A 17,892-nucleotide genomic window follows, 5' to 3' on the forward strand; every position below is an offset into this window, starting at 1 on the left:
ATACAATATGAATTCCCAAAGTACAAAATTACCCCTAATCCCCTCCGATTCACTGTTAAATACGGCCAGGCCTAATACTTCAAGTTTCAAATTTGAAAAAGCGAAAAAAAGCCGTTGGAGGAGAGAGAGATCATGGAAAGCGAAGGCAAGCTTGGTCCTGCTATATTTTTATCATGGGCGGATGAAGTAGAGAAAGAAGATGAAGAAGCAGCTCGGGCTCAAGTGCAGCGAAAGGAGAAACCCAATCCCTTTGGGTCTGCTAGACCAAGAGAAGTTGTTCTCCAGGAGAAAGGAATTGATTGGAGAAAACTCGATCTTCGTCTTGAACAACAAGCACCACTTGCAAGGTACTTTCTCCTCACCGATCCCAGATTTGTCAGATATGAAACCACATATAAAGCTACCTGATTACCCTCGACTGTAATGGATTTAACTTCTGAATCTCTGGATTTTTAATTGTGGATTTTGTATTTCGATGAGTGTGGTTTGGATTATGCGCTCAATTAATATGCAGGCGAGAGCCCCTCAGTGAGAAAGGCAAGGGAAACATTGCTGCCTCATCACCGTCGGCTATCAACAGGAAACATACAGAGCCCCGGAGACAAGGGCTGTACGATGAGAATTTGGGGTTCAATTCGGCTGCCACAGACCAGGTGGTAGTTGTGCCTCCACTGAAATATCCACCAAGAAATATCGTTGCCAGTTTGTCCTACTCCGGAATTTCTTATATTAATCCTTATCTGGAAAGTGGGAAGCATGGCTTTCAGTGTAGGAGTAGCTTGAAGCCTGAGAAAAAGAACATAACTGGTAGGAGTGGAATGCGAATGATTCACTGTCATGAGCGAAGGTTGCACATCGAGCACGGGAGCCAGTTCAAGAAGAATGGTATCCAATCTGAGTCTGCACAATCATTAGGGAAAAACAGGAACTTGTCAAAACCATTGGCCTGTAGCAACAGGCAGCATTCAGATTCTTATAATCGAGGAGGAGAATTCGAGGGGAATGGGCATGATACGATGGCTTCGCTGCTGGGGAGACCTCCAATTCGGGAAAGAAAGCCCTTGTCACCCAGTGAGAGAGCCTGGAAGAGTGTTAAAGATGACCCAGCAGTGAGGGAAGTGAATAAGCTACACACAAAGCAATCACGTACGAGATGCGGAAACATCGAACGAAAGAGATGGAGCCAGCGAACCTCATACAAGGATACAACCGTTTCTCAAGAAGATTGCCGAAGTGGGATGGATAGACATGTTGCTTAAGGGAAGCAACAAATGCTCACCAGCTAAGGAGAGGAAGTGTTAGCTCGAGCAGTCACTCGTGGCTGACATAGAGACTAGAAGCTATGAATTAGACGCAGTTTTACTTGATAGAAACTTGTATCACTAACAATTCTAGATCCATAAATGCTTCGCCATGTACTTTTCAATTTCCCCTATGAATTGCTTCTCCAGACTCTGGAAGCTATGAGTTAAGACGCAGTTTTGCTTGATAGAAACTTTTATCACCAACAATTCTAGATCCATAAATGCTTCGGAATGTACTTTTCTATTTCCCTATGAATTGCTTCAGTGAATTTCATTTCACTTTTTTCTGGAGGAAAATTGAAACCAAAAATTATTTGAACTTTTACAACATTGAAAATCGACTGTTGTATTTTCCACGATATCCAGTAATAAAAAAAAAGCCATGCCGGTAAATGGCTGCAACTTACGTCTCCAGTTCACTTTTTTTGAGGCAATGTTACAGGCTCTAAAGGGAAACATATCCATACAACATTACAAGTTACATTGACAAAAAAAGCTAAAATTTGCTGATTTCTCATCTAAGGGAAAACGCTTGCCATGATTTGCATGTTTTAGTTATAGCTCACTCCTTCACCCCTTACAACTTCACCAATGCGATATGCTTTATAACGTCCATCCTCAAGTAATCGGCGAGATGCTTCTCTAGTCACAATTAGAACCATGCCGATGCCCATGTTAAAAGTCCGTCTCATCTCGGCATCTTCTATTCTTCCAGCCTGATGTCAGAAAAGAGCAATAAATAGAAATTTAAATTGCAAAAAAAAAAAAGAGTAAAACATCTATATAATGTCTTGTAGACGAGAAGAAGTTGTACAATTACATACTCCAATTTCTAATGGGTGAGTCCAAAAGAGTAATTGAAAACTGACCGAACCTCGTACCATAATCAAGAATGCCATGCAAAATGCATTTACCTCTTGGATCCATTTGAACACAGTTGGGACATCCCAGGAGTTATTGTAAATAACAGCTCCAAGGCCTTCTGGAAAAACTCGAGGCATATTGTCTGTAAAACCACCACCAGTGATGTGGGCTATGCCTTTTACACCTCCCTTGCTAATGAAGTCTAGGACCTACTTGGTAAAAGAAAATTATTTTAAACATAACCTAGAATAAAACTATGCATCATAATGTGAAAAGCTGGATAACAAACCTGCTTGACATATATAACAGTTGGGGCCATCAAAGCTTCCCCTAATGTAATGTCTTCACCAGGAAGTTTGTCCATCAAAGAAAGACCACTTCTAGCCAGAACCCTATAATACATGCATATGTTAATTGAAAAGAATATTCTATGAGAAGTAATAAAAATTCATTGCTCAGTAAACATTCATCCATATCAGAGGATATTTTCAACACATGGAGATACAGGTAAGAATTCCCTTAACCAATATCAACCTTCTTACAAGAGAAAATCCATTAGAATGGACTCCACTAGATGGCAAACCAATGAGAACATCTCCAGCCTCAATGTTTTTCCCATCAATTACAGAGTCCTTCTTAACAATGCCAACTGCAAAACCACTAAGATCATATTCACCATCTGCATAGAAATCTGGCATTTCTGCAGTCTGAAAGGAATTCATAAACCATTAATGTCAAAGAAAATCTATTAGTTTTGAAGATAAATTCTAAATACATATGGAGGAGAAAAAGGGTAGAAGAAACAACAAAAGCTTTTAATATGGGGAAATTTCAACATAAGTCATGCCTTTATTGTAGGATTGAGCAGAATTCAGTTATAATCGAAAACTGAACCATTTTATTATGGCTTTTCAGTCTAAATGGTTCAGTTATAATTTGTTAGACAATTTGGTTTTGGGTTCAGTTACTTCAGTAAAAGAACCAAAATAATAGAACTGACTGATTTATTAGTTAATTTAACAGGTCTGCTGTTTTACATGTTGGTGCTGCATTTTGATCCTTGAAATGCAGGCCCATCTTCAGTTCCATTTTTCCCATGCTTTTATTTCTGCCATTCAAGTAAGAAAAATGTTCTCAATGTTTTCCTTCATTTGCTTTGAGTCTACCTTCTTGACTAGCTTCTCCTTGAGTCATCATTTTCCCCCATTCGATGCGACACTTGCAGTTGTACTTGTATCTGCCCTCCATGCCTGGTTGATTCTCATATCCCCTACCACCCTGATTACCACATCCCGTGGCAGCCCTCCCTGGCTCACTGGTGCACTACTAAGACTTCGAAGCAGATTACTGAGCCCCAACACAGATCCTTAGGTGACAATTCAATGCAGTCAAGGCCTGCCCAAATGCTAGGTTCAAATCCTGAGACACCATTCCTGTACTGAAATTCACTGATGCCCTGAATTCATGGGTCATTCTCACACCTTGAATTATTGGGTTCATGATCATTCATTTGATGGAATTACAGTTGGGAATTTATGGGTATTGATTTATTGAATTGTTATTGTTTATGATTAAATAATATTTATTGAATTATTTGCTAGGCTTTAATATTGCTTGAGTTTGTTGCTATGTATGTGTGTTTAGGGAGATGATGCAGGGACCAATGAACCAAAATTAACTTTTCAGTTCGGTTTGACTCAATTTTCTACATACTTCAGTTAAGTTTTGTTTGTATAATTTTCACTTCATGTACTTGGTTATTAGGGTTCAGAACCTAAAATGACTGATTGCATATCCCTACTTCACAGGTTTGTTTAACATATTGCATGAACAGGGCCAAATCAATGTATGCAATGGTTTCATATCGCTTTCACTTTTTATTACAAATTAAACATGAGATCTTACTAGTATCCAAATCTAACTGTTTTGGCACAATGTAATCTATTGAATAGTAGAACCTATTGACATATAACTACTAGGAAGTACACAGAAAATTTTCAAAATACCTCTCCCCCTAAAAGAGTGCAGTCAGATTGTTGGCATCCATCAACAATGCCTTTTATGACCTAAATAGAGTAAAAAAGAAAAGTTTTGAGTAAGCTATTTTCTGTATATGTATAACCATACAAACTATCAAATCCAAATAATAAACTATAAGCATTATCTACACCTTCTCAGCAAGGTCAACATCAAGGCGGCTTGTGGCAAAATAATCAAGGAAAAATAATGGTTTTGCACCAGAAGTAACAATATCATTTACACTCATTGCAACCTGTAATTAAAATGCATTAGGAAGGAAATCACAAGTAACAAAATACAAATAACAATGCTAATTCAATGTTACCAGATCAATTCCAATAGTTTCATGGATTCCAGTTTCAAATGCAAGTTTAAGTTTAGTTCCTACTCCATCTGTGCCGGCAACAAGGTATGAATCACCTGTCCATAAAAAAAAATAATTAAGATAACAATGAAGCCCCCATTGACCAGCAGAAACCACAACATAAAAAACAGTAACATAAAAATTATACTGTTAAGAGAATGCATCACCGCAATTAACCAAGTTTCCTTAACTGACTACTAAGAATAGCTTCGACCAAATGAGTTACCCAAACAGTTCGTCAAACACAATAATACAAAACACAGAGGAGTTCTAAAGAGTGGATAAAAATGGTCATTAATGTTATCCAGGGGAATCCCAGGGGGCAAAACTCCTTTCAAATTCAGAAAACACAGTGAACTCTCGACAACTTTAAAGATCATTGAACAAAGAGCTTTCAACTAAAGATTCTTTTAAAGACTGTAGCAATACAATTGCTAGACTAGCCATAATCACAATTCATTAAAAGCTGAAACAAATAATTGAAAACCATGAATGATGAAAGCAAGAAATAAGACGAAAAATCATTACCAAGAGGGAAAAGACCCCCAAATCCTCCGATTCCAGGTGCCATCCTTGCAATTCGCCTGACAAGTTCAGAGCCAGCATCTATATCCACACCCGCGTCCTTATAAGTGAGCCCTCCAGGTTCATCAGCGCTTCTACCGTCATTTTCCTTGGACATAGAAAATACACGGCTCTTGCTTGTGGTGGGGGCAGATAGAAGCGGAAATCTCCAGGATAAGCGGTTAAATGAGCAACCACCTATAGTAGGTGGGATGGCTCTGGGTTTAATAGAAGACGGTCTGGTCGACGTCGTGAAAACACGCGATATTTCTGCGTTTGCAGCGACGGCGGTCGTCATCGCAACCAGGGAGTGGGAATAAAGGCGCGCTGTGCAGGTGGGAGAAAGAGAAAGATAGTGGAGGCGAGGGGCGGGAATGCGTAAAGAATAGCAGGAGAGGCGTTAGGGCCTTGTACAAAAATTTTCTTATTTTTTCTTTTTTTATTTTTTGTTGTTGTCAAAAGGGCCTTGTGCAAATTGGATCTCGAGGTTTGACTCCTTTGACAGAATTGATGTTTTACATTGAGTTCCGTGTAACTGGGCCTGCTTCTTGGACCCCATGTATCCGGACCTGTTGTCTCCTATTTGGGCTCCACCTTTATAAAGTAAAATGAATCCAAGCCTTTGTATTCAATGTAAAACATAATTTTTAGATGCCTTTATCCTTATTTTAACTCTGTTTAAAATTAATTTTTATTTTAATTTTAATTGTAATAATTTTATAAAAATTATATATTAAAATAAATTTTTAAAAATAAGTTCATTTATATTTTATTGTTTAAAATAATTAGTAAATAGAATAATTATATTTATTTTTCTATCTTATTTTTATTCGCAAAGAATAATTTATAATAATCTTAAATTTAATAATTAATCAAATTTAAAAACAAAATTTCGATAAAATATTAAATTATTAAATTATTGCACAATGAGACTGCCGACAAAATTAGAGTCTTACAAAGAGACCAGTGGAAATCACTTCAACTCCCCGCCTTTGCCACGTGGCAATAGCTGTGCCCAAAGCAGTGGCTTCTTCGGTTGTCCCGGCGTCCAACGCAAAAGCAAGCAACGTCAATAGAAAATTTCCAGGTGCTGAACTTCCTAATGGGCAAGTGCCAGGAAATGAATTGTGCTGCTGTATTTGATCAAATTTAATCAGTGAGAAAGTAAAGATGGGCTCCGATTCCAACTCCACGGCATCAACAGGCACACCAACGGCATCGCCGAATGGGAAGCGAAGTAGAGATCCCGAGGACGAGGTTTATCTCGACAATCTCCATTCGCACAAGCGTTACCTAAGCGAGGTTTGTCCCTTTTAAAAAAGAAGTATCGTAATTGTAAAATTATGACTGATATTTGTTCAATTTTATGACCTTTCTTTCCTTTCTCAATAGTTTTTTGTTGATGGGTCACAATGGTCTTCGCGAGACTTGAACCGGGTTTTCTTCAAATGCTCATCTGTGTGTTTCTTCAACTTTACTTTATTTTGACTCTTGGGTGAAGTTTGTTTCTCTATAGACGCAAAAATTGTTGTTTTTCTTTGTTTGTTTATCAATCGAATACGAAAAAGAAGTTTCTTTGTTCAATTAATCAAGTTTTTTGGGGATGATTATCTCTAGGAGATTTAAATTTAATTGTCAAGTTTATTTTTAATGCTTATTTGCATTTAGGTCCTTAATTCATCGAAATTTTGTTGTCTTGTGCAGATAATGGCATCTAGCTTAAATGGGTTAACTGTTGGAGAACCGCTTTCTGAAAATCTTATGGAATCTCCAGCAAGGTCTGAAGGCATGTTCTCTGCCAGGTGAATTTCTTAGTTGGGCTTGAAATTATCGGTTTGCTTTTTGCATTGTTTTCGTCTCGTAACTTCCTTGCCGCTTCTCCTATGTTACAAGTTTATTCTATTAGCCTGTCATTCATGCAATGTACTTGGTTTAATTAATGGTCTCATATTTTCTGGAAATGGGAATGTTCGGAGCGTTCAGTGGAGAGCAAATGATAGTTTCTCTGTCCATTAAAGCATATACCTGTTATGAAATGGAGCTTTTAGCAAGTTAACCACCTGCATAATCGCAATGGATCTGAAGAAAAGATTTGCTGTGAGCTACTAGAACCATAAAGGTTTGCAGGTCATCTATGTTTGCTTCAGTCTTCAGTCCTTGAAGTCATAGAAAAGCTTCCAAGTACTTTTTGAATGGTTAAAAGTAGATGGTGATTCCTTAATGTTAGAATGTTAATTACTAGCAAGAAAGTTCTGATGCTCATTACGTGGTGTTTTTGCACACTACAAGCAAACATGGTCTAATGGGCTAGTTGCCTGTGTATGGTTGTATCTAATGAATGAATTTGACTACTAGAGAAAATGTTTAGTTGTGCTTTCCAATTTATATAGCTCAATATATGCCATCTGAATAGATTCTGACTTTTATCTGATGCGACAATGATGCCTTCATTCTTTTAACTTCTTTTGGTTGACATATTTGCATGAAATGTGGTAACTTTCTTCTTACAGATTACTAGTACTTTTACCATGTATATTGAGTCAGCAATACCTATTTTCTTGTTTCGACATCTCTGAATTGGGAAAATTATCGGTGGATGAATTGCAAACAAAAAGATTTTGGATAAAATTGAGAAATCATAAAATGTGTAAATACACTCATAAGCATCCACAGTTTTCTGGCTCAACTTTAGCTTGTCATTGCCATATTTAGTTCTTTGAATGCTTCATTCTTTTGCTTAATCCTTATCCTCATTTTTGTTTTCTCAAATTTATAATTTCAGGGATGAAATGTCCTTGCAATATTCACCAATGTCAGAAGACTCAGATGACTCTAGATTTTGTGAGACCCCCATAAATACTTGCTCATTCCAACCTGAGAGTTTGCCCACCAGTCCAGTTTCTCCCTACAGGTACCAAAGACCATTTGGTGGGTTCTCTTCTGCTTCTTCTACCAGCTCGTATTCAGTACATGGCTGCCCTGCCACTAGCGTCAGCTGTTCACAACCTCGCCAACGAGGTTCAGATTCTGAGGGTCGGTATCCATCCTCACCTAGTGATATCTGCCACTCAGCTGACTTGAGGAGGGCTGCACTCTTGCGATCTGTGCAGATGAGGACACAACCTCCTGGATCATCATCTTTTGATTTGCCTTTTGGTTCAGGGCAGGAGCCTATACCTAGTATAGAAGTAGATGAGCGGCCATGTCCATATATGAAGTCCTTAGTTGATGAGAGAGATTATCATATTGAAGAGTGTTCTTCAGTGCGTACCTCAGGACCTGAACTTAATAATGGAAAGTCATGCAGAGCCTTGAATATGAGTATAAAAGGGGATGAATTGGGAGATTAAAACACTTATGGAACTGGATTATCAAACTGACTTTGACTGCATCTCGTAAGATCGTGGTAGCCTGCAGCTAACAGCTCTTGTTTGTTCATTTAATTCACTCATTTTTGTGAGTTTTTTGTTCATTTAATTCACTCATTTTTGTGGGTTTTCTTCAAATGCTCATCTGTGTGTTTCTTCAACTTTACTTCATTTTGACTCTTGGGTGAAGTTTGTTTCTCTATAGACGCAAAAATTGTTGTTTTTCTTTGTTTGTTTATCAATCGAATACGAAAAAGAAGTTTCTTTGTTCAATTAATCAAGTTTTTTGGGGATGATTATCTCTAGGAGATTTAAATTTAATTGTCAAGTTTATTTTTTATGCTTATTTGCATTTAGGTCCTTAATTCATCGAAATTTTGTTGTCTTGTGCAGATAATGGCATCTAGCTTAAATGGGTTAACTGTTGGAGAACCGCATTCTGAAAATCTTATGGAATCTCCAGCTAGGTCTGAAGGCATGTTCTCTGCCAGGTGAATTTCTTAGTTGGGCTTGAAATTATCGGTTTGCTTTTTGCATTGTTTTCGTCTCGTAACTTCCTTGCCGCTTCTCCTATGTTACAAGTTTATTCTATTAGCCTGTCATTCATGCAATGTACTTGGTTTAATTAATGGTCTCATATTTTCTGGAAATGGGAATGTTCGGAGCGTTCAGTGGAGAGCAAATGATAGTTTGCAGTGTTGTAGTTTTTGAAGTATAATTACAGTCTTTGGGTTTGAATCATGGGTTATCTCATCGATTACTGTGATGGATAGCACTTAGATTGCTGGTGTCACTCTCAGTGGCCAATTGGTTCGAGGCTGTTCTCAGCATTCTGTATGTCCAATCACTGTAAGCTGCTTTCATATTTTTCCTATAACGAAAGGAAGTGAAATCTGAACTTGATTGCATTATGTGGATGATAAGTTGCTCTTCGGTTCTCTCTAATCTCTGTCCATTAAAGCATATACCTGTTATGAAATGGAGCTTTTAGCAAGTTAACCACCTGCATAATCGCAATGGATCTGAAGAAAAGATTTGCTGTGAGCTACTAGAACCATAAAGGTTTGCAGGTCATCTATGTTTGCTTTAGTCTTCAGTCCTTGAAGTCATAGAAAAGCTTCCAAGTACTTTTTGAATGGTTAAAAGTAGAAGGTGATTCCTTAATGTTAGAATGTTAATTACCAGCAAGAAAGTTCTGATGCTCATTACGTGGTGTTTTTGCACACTGCAAGCAAACATGGTCTAATGGGCTAGTTGCCTGTGTATGGTTGTATCTAATGAATGAATTTGACTACTAGAGAAAATGTTTAGTTGTGCTTTCCAATTTATATAGCTCAATATATGCCATCTGAATAGATTCTGACTTTTATCTGATGCGACAATGATGCCTTCATTCATTTAACTTCTTTTGGTTGACATATTTGCATGAAATGTGGTAACTTTCTTCTTACAGATTACTAGTACTTTTACCATGTATATTGAGTCAGCAATACCTATTTTCTTGTTTCGACATCTCTGAATTGGGAAAATTATCGGTGGATGAATTGCAAACAAAAAGATTTTGGATAAAATTGAGAAATCATAAAATGTGTAAATACACTCATAAGTATCCACAGTTTTCTGGCTCAACTTTAGCTTGTCATTGCCATATTTAGTTCTTTGAATGCTTCATTCTTTTGCTTAATCCTTATCCTCATTTTTGTTTTCTCAAATTTATAATTTCAGGGATGAAATGTCCTTGCAATATTCACCAATGTCAGAAGACTCAGATGACTCTAGATTTTGTGAGACCCCCATAAATACTTGCTCATTCCAACCTGAGAGTTTGCCCACCAGTCCAGTTTCTCCCTACAGGTACCAAAGACCATTTGGTGGGTTCTCTTCTGCTGCTTCTACCAGCTCGTATTCAGTACATGGCTGCCCTGCCACTAGCGTCAGCTGTTCACAACCTCGCCAACGAGGTTCAGATTCTGAGGGTCGGTTTCCATCCTCACCTAGTGATATCTGCCACTCAGCTGACTTGAGGAGGGCTGCACTCTTGCGATCTGTGCAGATGAGGACACAACCTCCTGGATCATCATCTTTTGATTTGCCTTTTGGTTCAGGGCAGGAGCCTATACCTAGTATAGAAGTAGATGAGCGGCCATGCCCATATATGAAGTCCTTAGTTGATGAGAGAGATTATCATATTGAAGAGTGTTCTTCAGTGCGTACCTCAGGACCTGAACTTAATAATGGAAAGTCATGCAGAGCCTTGAATATGAGTATAAAAGGGGATGAATTGGGAGATTAAAACACTTATGGAACTGGATTATCAAACTGACTTTGACTGCATCTCGTAAGATCGTGGTAGCCTGCAGCTAACAGCTCTTGTTTGTTCATTTAATTCACTCATTTTTGTGAGTTTTGTATCAGGTCTTCTTTTTACTGCATAGATAGAGAATCTCGCATCTTGATATCTCTTTCCACAACTAAGGAAGATGGAAGTCTCTTTTTCCGGAAAACTTAAGCCAGCTGAGCGAGAAGCCTCCATCCTTCCGGTCGTCCATGCTCCATGCCCATATAGTCTTAATATTGGCAATCGCATGCACCCATTTGGAGGTGATGAGGATGCGACTATACATTGTGCACCTGCTTATTTAATAATTTCTTGATATTGGTGGCACAATCTGACCGAGTTATCCCTTTGTAAATCAGTAATTTACACATGAAGTGTTTGTTATATGGTCTGCTTTGATTCTGAAATGGGTTCGAGGTTTTGATGAGATGCAGAGAAGTTAGAAGTTAGCGTTATGGTGTCTCAGTTTCAGGCAGCGATGTTGTATTGTACTTTCTGCCCTTCTTGTTCTTCTGTTCGACTGTCTCTCTCTTCTGATTGAAAACTTTATTTATATACTGTTCTGACGATGATATCAATGCACAAAACCAAAGATTTTTCCTGCATAAGCTCCTGTGCTCATCACGCATCAAGAACGTGCCACCCAGAATAACAAGTGTCAAGTTCCTAGCTCATCTCACCAAAACGAACAACAATTAGTCAAATAGACGCGGTAGTGAAAGTGTGACGGCCTGAAAGAGGTTATAATGGGAAATGGCAATATGATGAATGGGGCATTCAAGATGAGGAAGTCCAACTTCCGTCCCAATGTAATATTAAAATCAATATTATTTGAATTTTTCATTTAATAAAATTCATTCATTTCTAATGGATCTCATATTTAATTCTTTCCATCTATTAGCATTCGGTCGGTTCGTTCAAAACATAATCGAATCGAACCGAATAAATTGAAAATCGAAATTTTAGTGTTTATAAAAACAGAACCGAATCGATTTTGATCAGAAATCGAACTGAACCGGTCTGATTAGATTCGATTCGGTTCGGTTTGATCGGTTTCGATTTTTAATAATTTTTTTATTTTTTACACTTTATTTTTAATATTTTAAAATTTAATTAAAATATTTTAATATTAATATAATTTAATTTCTCTATATTATTGAAAAAATATATTATTATCACTAATCGATTCGGTTCGGTTTTTTTGATTTTTTTATCAAAACCGAATCGAATCAAAATAACTGAAAAATTCTGAAATTAAAAACCGAATTGAATCGAAATGTATAAAAAATCAAATCAAATTTTTAAATCAATTCAATTCAATCGATTTTTTCAATTTGAACCGAATACTGCTCACTCCGACTACAGGAGATGGGAACATAAAGGTTAGAAACAGGTATATAGGTTAGAAACAGGAATATACCACTTCAAATCACAAGCGATTTTAACAATATTTTTATTTTTATATAACTCTACCTGACATAATATTAAAAAAAATATATTTAAATGTGTTATGATATTCCAAAATTTACAAATTAATTTTGTTATTTGTTTATTTATCTATGTTGTAAAAAAAAATGCATTTCAAACCTTGTAGCATATAAACGTGATATTAAATAGAATCTCTAAATCTACAAATACTAAAATAAAAATTTTGTCCAAATTCTGAAAACAATCAATTATTTTGTTTATATTTACAAATACTAAAATGAAAATATTATTGCTTAAAATTTCAATAATTATAAATGTAGATTAACTTATAAGACTCAGCATTTATGAGCATATGCCCTACATGTACGTTAGGTAAAGATGGAGGAGTTGCTTTTGGTGCCATCAAACTGTGTAAGAAGGCTAAGTACTAGGGTTGAATTATGTGGTTGCAAATTAGCATAAGTGGTCATTTCCCTACCAAAACCTATCTCATGGTGCGGAATTCTTTATTTATTGAATTAAATCAGGATAAATTTTTTTTATAATAATTTATAAATTAAATGTAAATTTTTTTTTTTGGTATCAGAAATAAGGCAATGGTATTTGTTAATAAAAAATCCCTTTGCTCTAAATCAAATTTTAACTAAAAAAAAAACATTTTTATAATAAAAATTGTAAAAATAATATTTATTATAAAAATTTGAGGGAAATTGTAGAAGTTCTGGAATAATCAAAGAAGCAGAGAGAGAGAGATCACGTGGGGTCTTATTAAATGTGTAAAGGTTTCGGACCGTCGATCCGTTATATATGAGTACAGATGGTTAGTTGAATGTCCTTGATGCATGTAGCATTGGTTTCCATTAATGAATGATGATTCCGGCAATCAGCGATTGGTGTCCATCAATCACTGTATAATTTCTCCAACTATTGCTGCAGGTCTGTCGCCACTGTAACGCGGCCCAACTTTTACTGAGTTTGCTCCACACTCCTCGGCACCAATCTCAATCTGACTGGACTGTCCACCTCCTGCATACGTGGCTCCGATTTCTCCCCCTCGTCTCTCTTTTCTTATAAACTTCGACTCAACGTACTCCACAATGAAATTTTTATTATAAATAAGAGTTAAAGTCAGAATTACAATTATTAGGTCCAAGAAACTAATAAACAATGGGCAACAAGCACAAGTCGGAACCCACCAAATCAAAGGAGCTCAGAAGTCCACAAACCCCGCATCCCATAGAGTTCTGGAAACCTTCCCAACCCACAGTCAATACCGCCGCCATCATAGACACCCACCAACAGCCGAAAAAGGAGAGTAAAAAATACCCCGCATGTCCAGCACAACAACAAGGCAGCATAATTTTAATTATGCATGTTTGATTGTAAATCAGAAATAGTTTTGAAAGTGCTTTTAATACAAAATGAAATAAAACTCCCTACATCTATAGTCACCTTCAGAAACCTGCATTGAATAATAAATGATTTAGCAATGTGGTTGGAAGTGGTTGGATTGATAAGTAAGCAGCACAGTGTGGGGTTCTGTCATTTTCCCAAGGAGGTCTGGAAACTCTCCTCATTCACTCCTTCCCTCGCCTCTCTCACGCTTTTTCTCACAAGTCAAAATCAACGAGGGAAAATATCATATGTTGCTTCCATTCAATAAAAATATATATTCTTGCAAATACTTTTTTATATAATTTTAAATACTATATTGTTTTTATTTTTTAAAATTAAAATTTAAAGATTTATTTGAATCATTTTATTGCAAACGATTTATTCCAAAAAGATAATTTCAAATGTCAGTGAATTTAATAAAATTTTATACAGTTTGTTTACAAATCCATCCTCATTTTTTAAGCAATTGGTTAAATGATTATAGTATTTTTCATATTTTGATGTAATTTCACATAATTGGTGTCCTAATTATACCCATAGTAAGACCGTATATTGAAATCATAAATATTTTTATACTAAAAGACAAATACTTATTTCTTTTTCATTACTTATTTTTAATTTTAAAAAATAAAATATACCAATAATAAAATATAGAAAATGGTTTCTTTTTAATAAAAAGAGAGTATTTTTCAAAAGAAAGCAAGTCCAAGTGTATTAGTGTGCTGTGTGCGTGTGAAATGGGTCCCAATAATTGTAAGTAAATTGCACTTTTTTATGACGACGACTTCCAAATTTACACAAGACGGGAAAGGAAACAAATAAAGATGGAAACGACGAGGGCCATTTTGTCAACAATGGCTTTTTTCATGTTTTGGCTCCTAGCTACTATCAACTTCTACAAAATGGGGGAGTTATTATCATAACCATGATCACGAAAGCAACCAAGCAACAAATGCATTTTGCTTGGCGTTATCCATCTCCTGTAATTTTTGGTTCTCTCCTTCTCCAAGATTATCACCCTCCCAAAAACAAGTAACCATATTGTCTACATTTTCATCCCATTGCACTAGATTCTCCCAGCTCCACTCATCAGAACATGAGCCTATTGATGAACATCGGTACAACTCATCACGTGAGTTATTAGGATTACCAGTTTCAACTATCTGTTTACCGTGATCTTCGTTTCTTCCAGTAATTTTCTTCTCTCCCTCCAACCTTATTAAAGAGAAATCATCTTCTCTTCCCTCATTTAAAGCTCCTTCATCATCCAGCAACTCATTTTGTATTATGTCGTCAAACAGTAGCATTTCTCCATCAAACCAACGACATGGTCCTAACATTTCTGATTCTTTCTCATCCCCACAGGAAACAAGTTGGCTCTCTTTCTCCTCGCTTGAGTTCAACACCAATCCTTCTCGGTTTCCTTCTGCTGTTTCTCGACATGGACACGGGATCACAAGGTCCATTTGCTCCTTGTCTTCATCTTCCACGCATTGATCTAAATCCAAAATCGTCATGTCCTCGCTGGCAACCGGCAAGGTCTCTTTCTCTAAAACTGGGGTCTGTGGCATGGGTATAATTCCGTCGTCTTTTGAGAAGCCAGTGGAATATTCGTCGGTTTCGTTGGTTAATGACGCAGGTTGTTTATGCAGTTGGCTTTTGTTGTTGTTCTTGACTGCACATGATCTGCCTGGTGTTTTTCCTCGTTTACTGGTTCCCGTTCTCGTTCCCAAGTTGGCTGTATCAATCACCAGTTGTCGATTTTCATTCCCAGGCTTTCTAAAGATGTGAACTTTCCTACTCAAATGGGAATTCCAATAATTTTTTATTTCGTTGTCTGTTCTTCCTGGTAAGTGACAGGCTATCAACGACCATCTGCAAATCGGCAGCCATCATGACCGGTCCAATTATCATTCTAGTTCAAAACAATAATTTTTAACAATTTAAAATTTTCAAAAGAAAATATTTAACATTACTATTGCAATCCGCCAAATAAACATTTTTATTATTAATGTGGATATTGAGTATAAATAATTTTTTCATGTAATTAACTATTTAGAAGATAAATATTGCCAGAATTTACCTTTTAATACTATCAATACTGAAGTGTTTTAAAAAATTGGCAAAATAAAAGAAACGTAGATTATTAAATTAGTACATGCTCATAATTACAATGACTTAAGATATTTTTATTTTTTGAGGAATAAAAGACTTGAAAGATATTTAAAACAATATATATAAATGACTTATTTGGTTGGAGTAATTTAATTAAAAATTTTAAAGTTTTTAAAAAATTTGAATTATTTATATTTAATTAATATTTTCTTTTATTTTTTTAGAAAATTAAGGTCAATGAAGCGAAAGTAATTTATTTACTTAATTAAATTATTTTCTGAAAAAGACTTGCATGGCTTATATCCTAAACTAGAGGAAAACATATACTTTACGCAAGTCTTGAAGAATAAACGACAAATGAACAGTCTTGTCAAGCACCAGAAGCTAGGGAAATCGTAGCATTGAAAGACGAATAACGCTTCGCCAGCGTCAGAAAAGGGCCAGATACTTTAATGGCCTATTCGGCAAAAAGGCTCCACTGACCCCAAGCTGGTTATATGGCTGGTTAAAACTTAATAGGTCTTTTTCACATTATAATTAGATTTGTCGCGAACAAAAAAACAAATAGTTATGAAAACATTAAAATAACATAATAATTCTTTTAAAAAATAACAAAATTTTTAAATTTTTTAAAAAAGACCAAAAAAAAACACAGAAAGAAAGAAAGAAAAGGAGGTTGTAAATCCATTGTGCTATTAGCCCACTAAGTAATGAATATGGTCTTCCCAACTAACTCGGTGACTGAATCATGGAAGATTTAATAGCAGATATTGACAGAAGCTAAAGCGAAAGATACCAGGAAAAGAAAAGGGCTGCTAAGCCAAATAATCCAAACCTCTTCCCCACAGCGGCATGCAACTAGAAATTAAAGCGAAATATAGCAGGAAATGCATAGTGCTGCTAAACAAACCTGTTTCCCAAAGAGGCATGCAACTTGAATATAATTTCTTCCTCATCGCTTGATATATTTCCTCTTTTCAAGTCCGTTCTCAAGTAATTAATCCATCTAAGTCTGCAACTCTTCCCACACCTTAATAATCCTTTTAACACACAAAAACATAAAGTAAAAGCAGCACATCAGTTAATGCCGGGTTCAAATATAAGTACATTACACTCTGGGAACTAAACACAAACAGATTAAGGACATATAAGCATTTAGTTCACCTGCATTCTTAGGTAGAGACCTCCATGACCCTTCTCCATTAGCTTGAATATACTTCATCAATTTCTCATCTTCCTCCGCCGTCCACCTCCCCTTCCTTAACCCCACCTTTTCACAACAAGGTGCTCTTCCCATTCCCTACACTTGAACCCAGAGAGAGTGTGTTGTTTGCAAGTGTGGAGAGAGGCAAGAGAGTGGTGCAGGTGAAATCAGAATTGGGAAGTGTATTTATATGTCGATGGAAATAGAGAGGGAGAGTTGTATTCAAGATTTGTGGGTCCTTTGATGCAGGTTGTGGCTTTAGATTGTGCCACGAGTAACAGGAGAAACGACATAGTCGTGGCATCTTCACCGTCGAGAGCTCGTGCCGGGGCGTGCATCTCCCACGTTCATGCATCTCGGTCAGACGTTGTCTCCTTGCAGCATTAAATACATTATACAATAACAATTCTGTGACAAAATCTTCTATCAGTTCAATCCATTATGTGTATCTATTATGGACCAACCCAATATCAAAAAATAAACTTTAAATATAATTTTATTTCTACCTAATAAAAAAGAAATTGATTAAATATATGTAATATAGTTAAATAAATAAATCTTTTATTAGTCTTTTTTATATGCACTTCACTAATATTTGGGAATTAAAAAAATTAAATAATTCATATTATTAAAATATTATTATTGTAATGAATACATTTTATTTATCATATATGTGATAAGCTTGTATGGTTTTTTTTTATATTTTTATTTGCTTAATTTTGTCTGTTACTCTTTTTTTTTCACTTTATTTGGATGACTTCCCCTCAATTCATGTTGCTATTTAATACGCCATTGGATATGAATTATACAATTAATAGTTTTAATGTATTCTACATCATTTTTAACGTAATAAATATTTTTAAACCCAACCATGAAGAGGATTGACTATAACATTTCTCTTGCATGGAAAGGGAGTAGCGTGATGCAAA

At 36.0% G+C, this 17,892-nt stretch overlaps 5 protein-coding genes across 7 annotated transcripts; 3 read left to right on the forward strand and 2 right to left on the reverse strand.

Annotated features, from left to right (window-relative positions):
- The first annotated feature begins 30 nt into the window (after positions 1–30).
- LOC110613069 lies at positions 31–1,469 on the forward strand. Its single transcript, XM_021753996.2, has 2 exons — positions 31–347; positions 515–1,469. The coding sequence occupies exons 1-2, from the start codon at positions 133–135 to the stop codon at positions 1,257–1,259; spliced, it is 960 nt and encodes a 319-aa protein (XP_021609688.1). The 5' UTR covers positions 31–132; the 3' UTR covers positions 1,260–1,469.
- A 132-nt stretch (positions 1,470–1,601) lies between these two features.
- LOC110613060 (phosphoribosylformylglycinamidine cyclo-ligase, chloroplastic) lies at positions 1,602–5,536 on the reverse strand. Its single transcript, XM_021753985.2, has 8 exons — positions 5,080–5,536; positions 4,513–4,607; positions 4,339–4,440; positions 4,175–4,234; positions 2,703–2,875; positions 2,458–2,560; positions 2,219–2,377; positions 1,602–2,020 (listed from the first exon to the last, which is right to left on the reverse strand). Exons 1-8 carry the CDS (start codon positions 5,411–5,413, stop codon positions 1,856–1,858), a joined length of 1,191 nt encoding a protein of 396 aa, XP_021609677.1. The 5' UTR covers positions 5,414–5,536; the 3' UTR covers positions 1,602–1,855.
- A 524-nt stretch (positions 5,537–6,060) lies between these two features.
- On the forward strand, positions 6,061–8,974 carry LOC110613075. Of its 3 annotated transcripts, none has more exons than XM_043961963.1 (5): positions 6,061–6,417; positions 6,508–6,573; positions 6,820–6,917; positions 7,898–8,521; positions 8,877–8,972. In XM_043961963.1, exons 1-4 carry the CDS (start codon positions 6,286–6,288, stop codon positions 8,463–8,465), a joined length of 864 nt encoding a protein of 287 aa, XP_043817898.1. In that variant the 5' UTR covers positions 6,061–6,285; the 3' UTR covers positions 8,466–8,521; positions 8,877–8,972. The 3 variants fall into 3 exon arrangements, with proteins under 3 accessions (XP_043817898.1, XP_021609700.1, XP_021609708.1); XM_021754008.2 differs by having other exon boundaries at positions 6,063–6,417; positions 7,898–8,571; positions 8,877–8,974; XM_021754016.2 differs by lacking the exon at positions 6,508–6,573 and having other exon boundaries at positions 6,065–6,417; positions 7,898–8,571; positions 8,877–8,974.
- Positions 8,518–11,429, forward strand: LOC122725144 (the record flags this gene model as incomplete). The annotated part of the gene is made up of 3 exons (XM_043962017.1): positions 8,518–8,571; positions 8,877–8,974; positions 10,209–11,429. Coding segments are annotated over 3 exons (720 nt in total), but the record flags the coding sequence as incomplete, so codon positions are not given.
- A 2,966-nt stretch (positions 11,430–14,395) lies between these two features.
- LOC110621246 (myb-related protein 330) lies at positions 14,396–17,132 on the reverse strand. The gene is made up of 3 exons (XM_021765442.2): positions 16,924–17,132; positions 16,670–16,799; positions 14,396–15,519 (listed from the first exon to the last, which is right to left on the reverse strand). Exons 1-3 carry the CDS (start codon positions 17,054–17,056, stop codon positions 14,574–14,576), a joined length of 1,209 nt encoding a protein of 402 aa, XP_021621134.1. The 5' UTR covers positions 17,057–17,132; the 3' UTR covers positions 14,396–14,573.
- Between the last annotated feature and the right edge of the window lie 760 nt (positions 17,133–17,892).

This window comes from Manihot esculenta, chromosome 1, assembly GCF_001659605.2.
Source record: "Manihot esculenta cultivar AM560-2 chromosome 1, M.esculenta_v8, whole genome shotgun sequence".
Classification (NCBI taxonomy): domain Eukaryota; kingdom Viridiplantae; phylum Streptophyta; class Magnoliopsida; order Malpighiales; family Euphorbiaceae; genus Manihot; species Manihot esculenta.

What these genes read in the sequence shown, in the direction of transcription:
- LOC110613060 (XM_021753985.2), bottom strand. Translation starts at nt 5,413, where the DNA reads ATGACGACCGCCGTCGCTGCAAACGCAGAAATATCGCGTGTTTTCACG. An exon ending in GGATTTTCTCTTGTAAGAAG is followed by an intron (nt 2,561 to 2,702) that starts GTTGATATTGGT and finishes CATGTATTATAG; the next exon opens with GGTTCTGGCTAGAAGTGGTC. An exon ending in TGTTCAAATGGATCCAAGAG is followed by an intron (nt 2,021 to 2,218) that starts GTAAATGCATTT and finishes TTCTGACATCAG; the next exon opens with GCTGGAAGAATAGAAGATGC.
- LOC110613075 (XM_043961963.1), top strand. Translation starts at nt 6,286, where the DNA reads ATGGGCTCCGATTCCAACTCCACGGCATCAACAGGCACACCAACGGCA. An exon ending in ACAAGCGTTACCTAAGCGAG is followed by an intron (nt 6,418 to 6,507) that starts GTTTGTCCCTTT and finishes CTTTCTCAATAG; the next exon opens with TTTTTTGTTGATGGGTCACA. An exon ending in TTTTCTTCAAATGCTCATCT is followed by an intron (nt 6,574 to 6,819) that starts GTGTGTTTCTTC and finishes TGTCTTGTGCAG; the next exon opens with ATAATGGCATCTAGCTTAAA.
- LOC110613069 (XM_021753996.2), top strand. Translation starts at nt 133, where the DNA reads ATGGAAAGCGAAGGCAAGCTTGGTCCTGCTATATTTTTATCATGGGCG. An exon ending in CAACAAGCACCACTTGCAAG is followed by an intron (nt 348 to 514) that starts GTACTTTCTCCT and finishes ATTAATATGCAG; the next exon opens with GCGAGAGCCCCTCAGTGAGA.
- LOC110621246 (XM_021765442.2), bottom strand. Translation starts at nt 17,056, where the DNA reads ATGGGAAGAGCACCTTGTTGTGAAAAGGTGGGGTTAAGGAAGGGGAGG. An exon ending in GTCTCTACCTAAGAATGCAG is followed by an intron (nt 16,800 to 16,923) that starts GTGAACTAAATG and finishes GTGTGTTAAAAG; the next exon opens with GATTATTAAGGTGTGGGAAG. An exon ending in CATGCCTCTTTGGGAAACAG is followed by an intron (nt 15,520 to 16,669) that starts GTTTGTTTAGCA and finishes GCCGATTTGCAG; the next exon opens with ATGGTCGTTGATAGCCTGTC.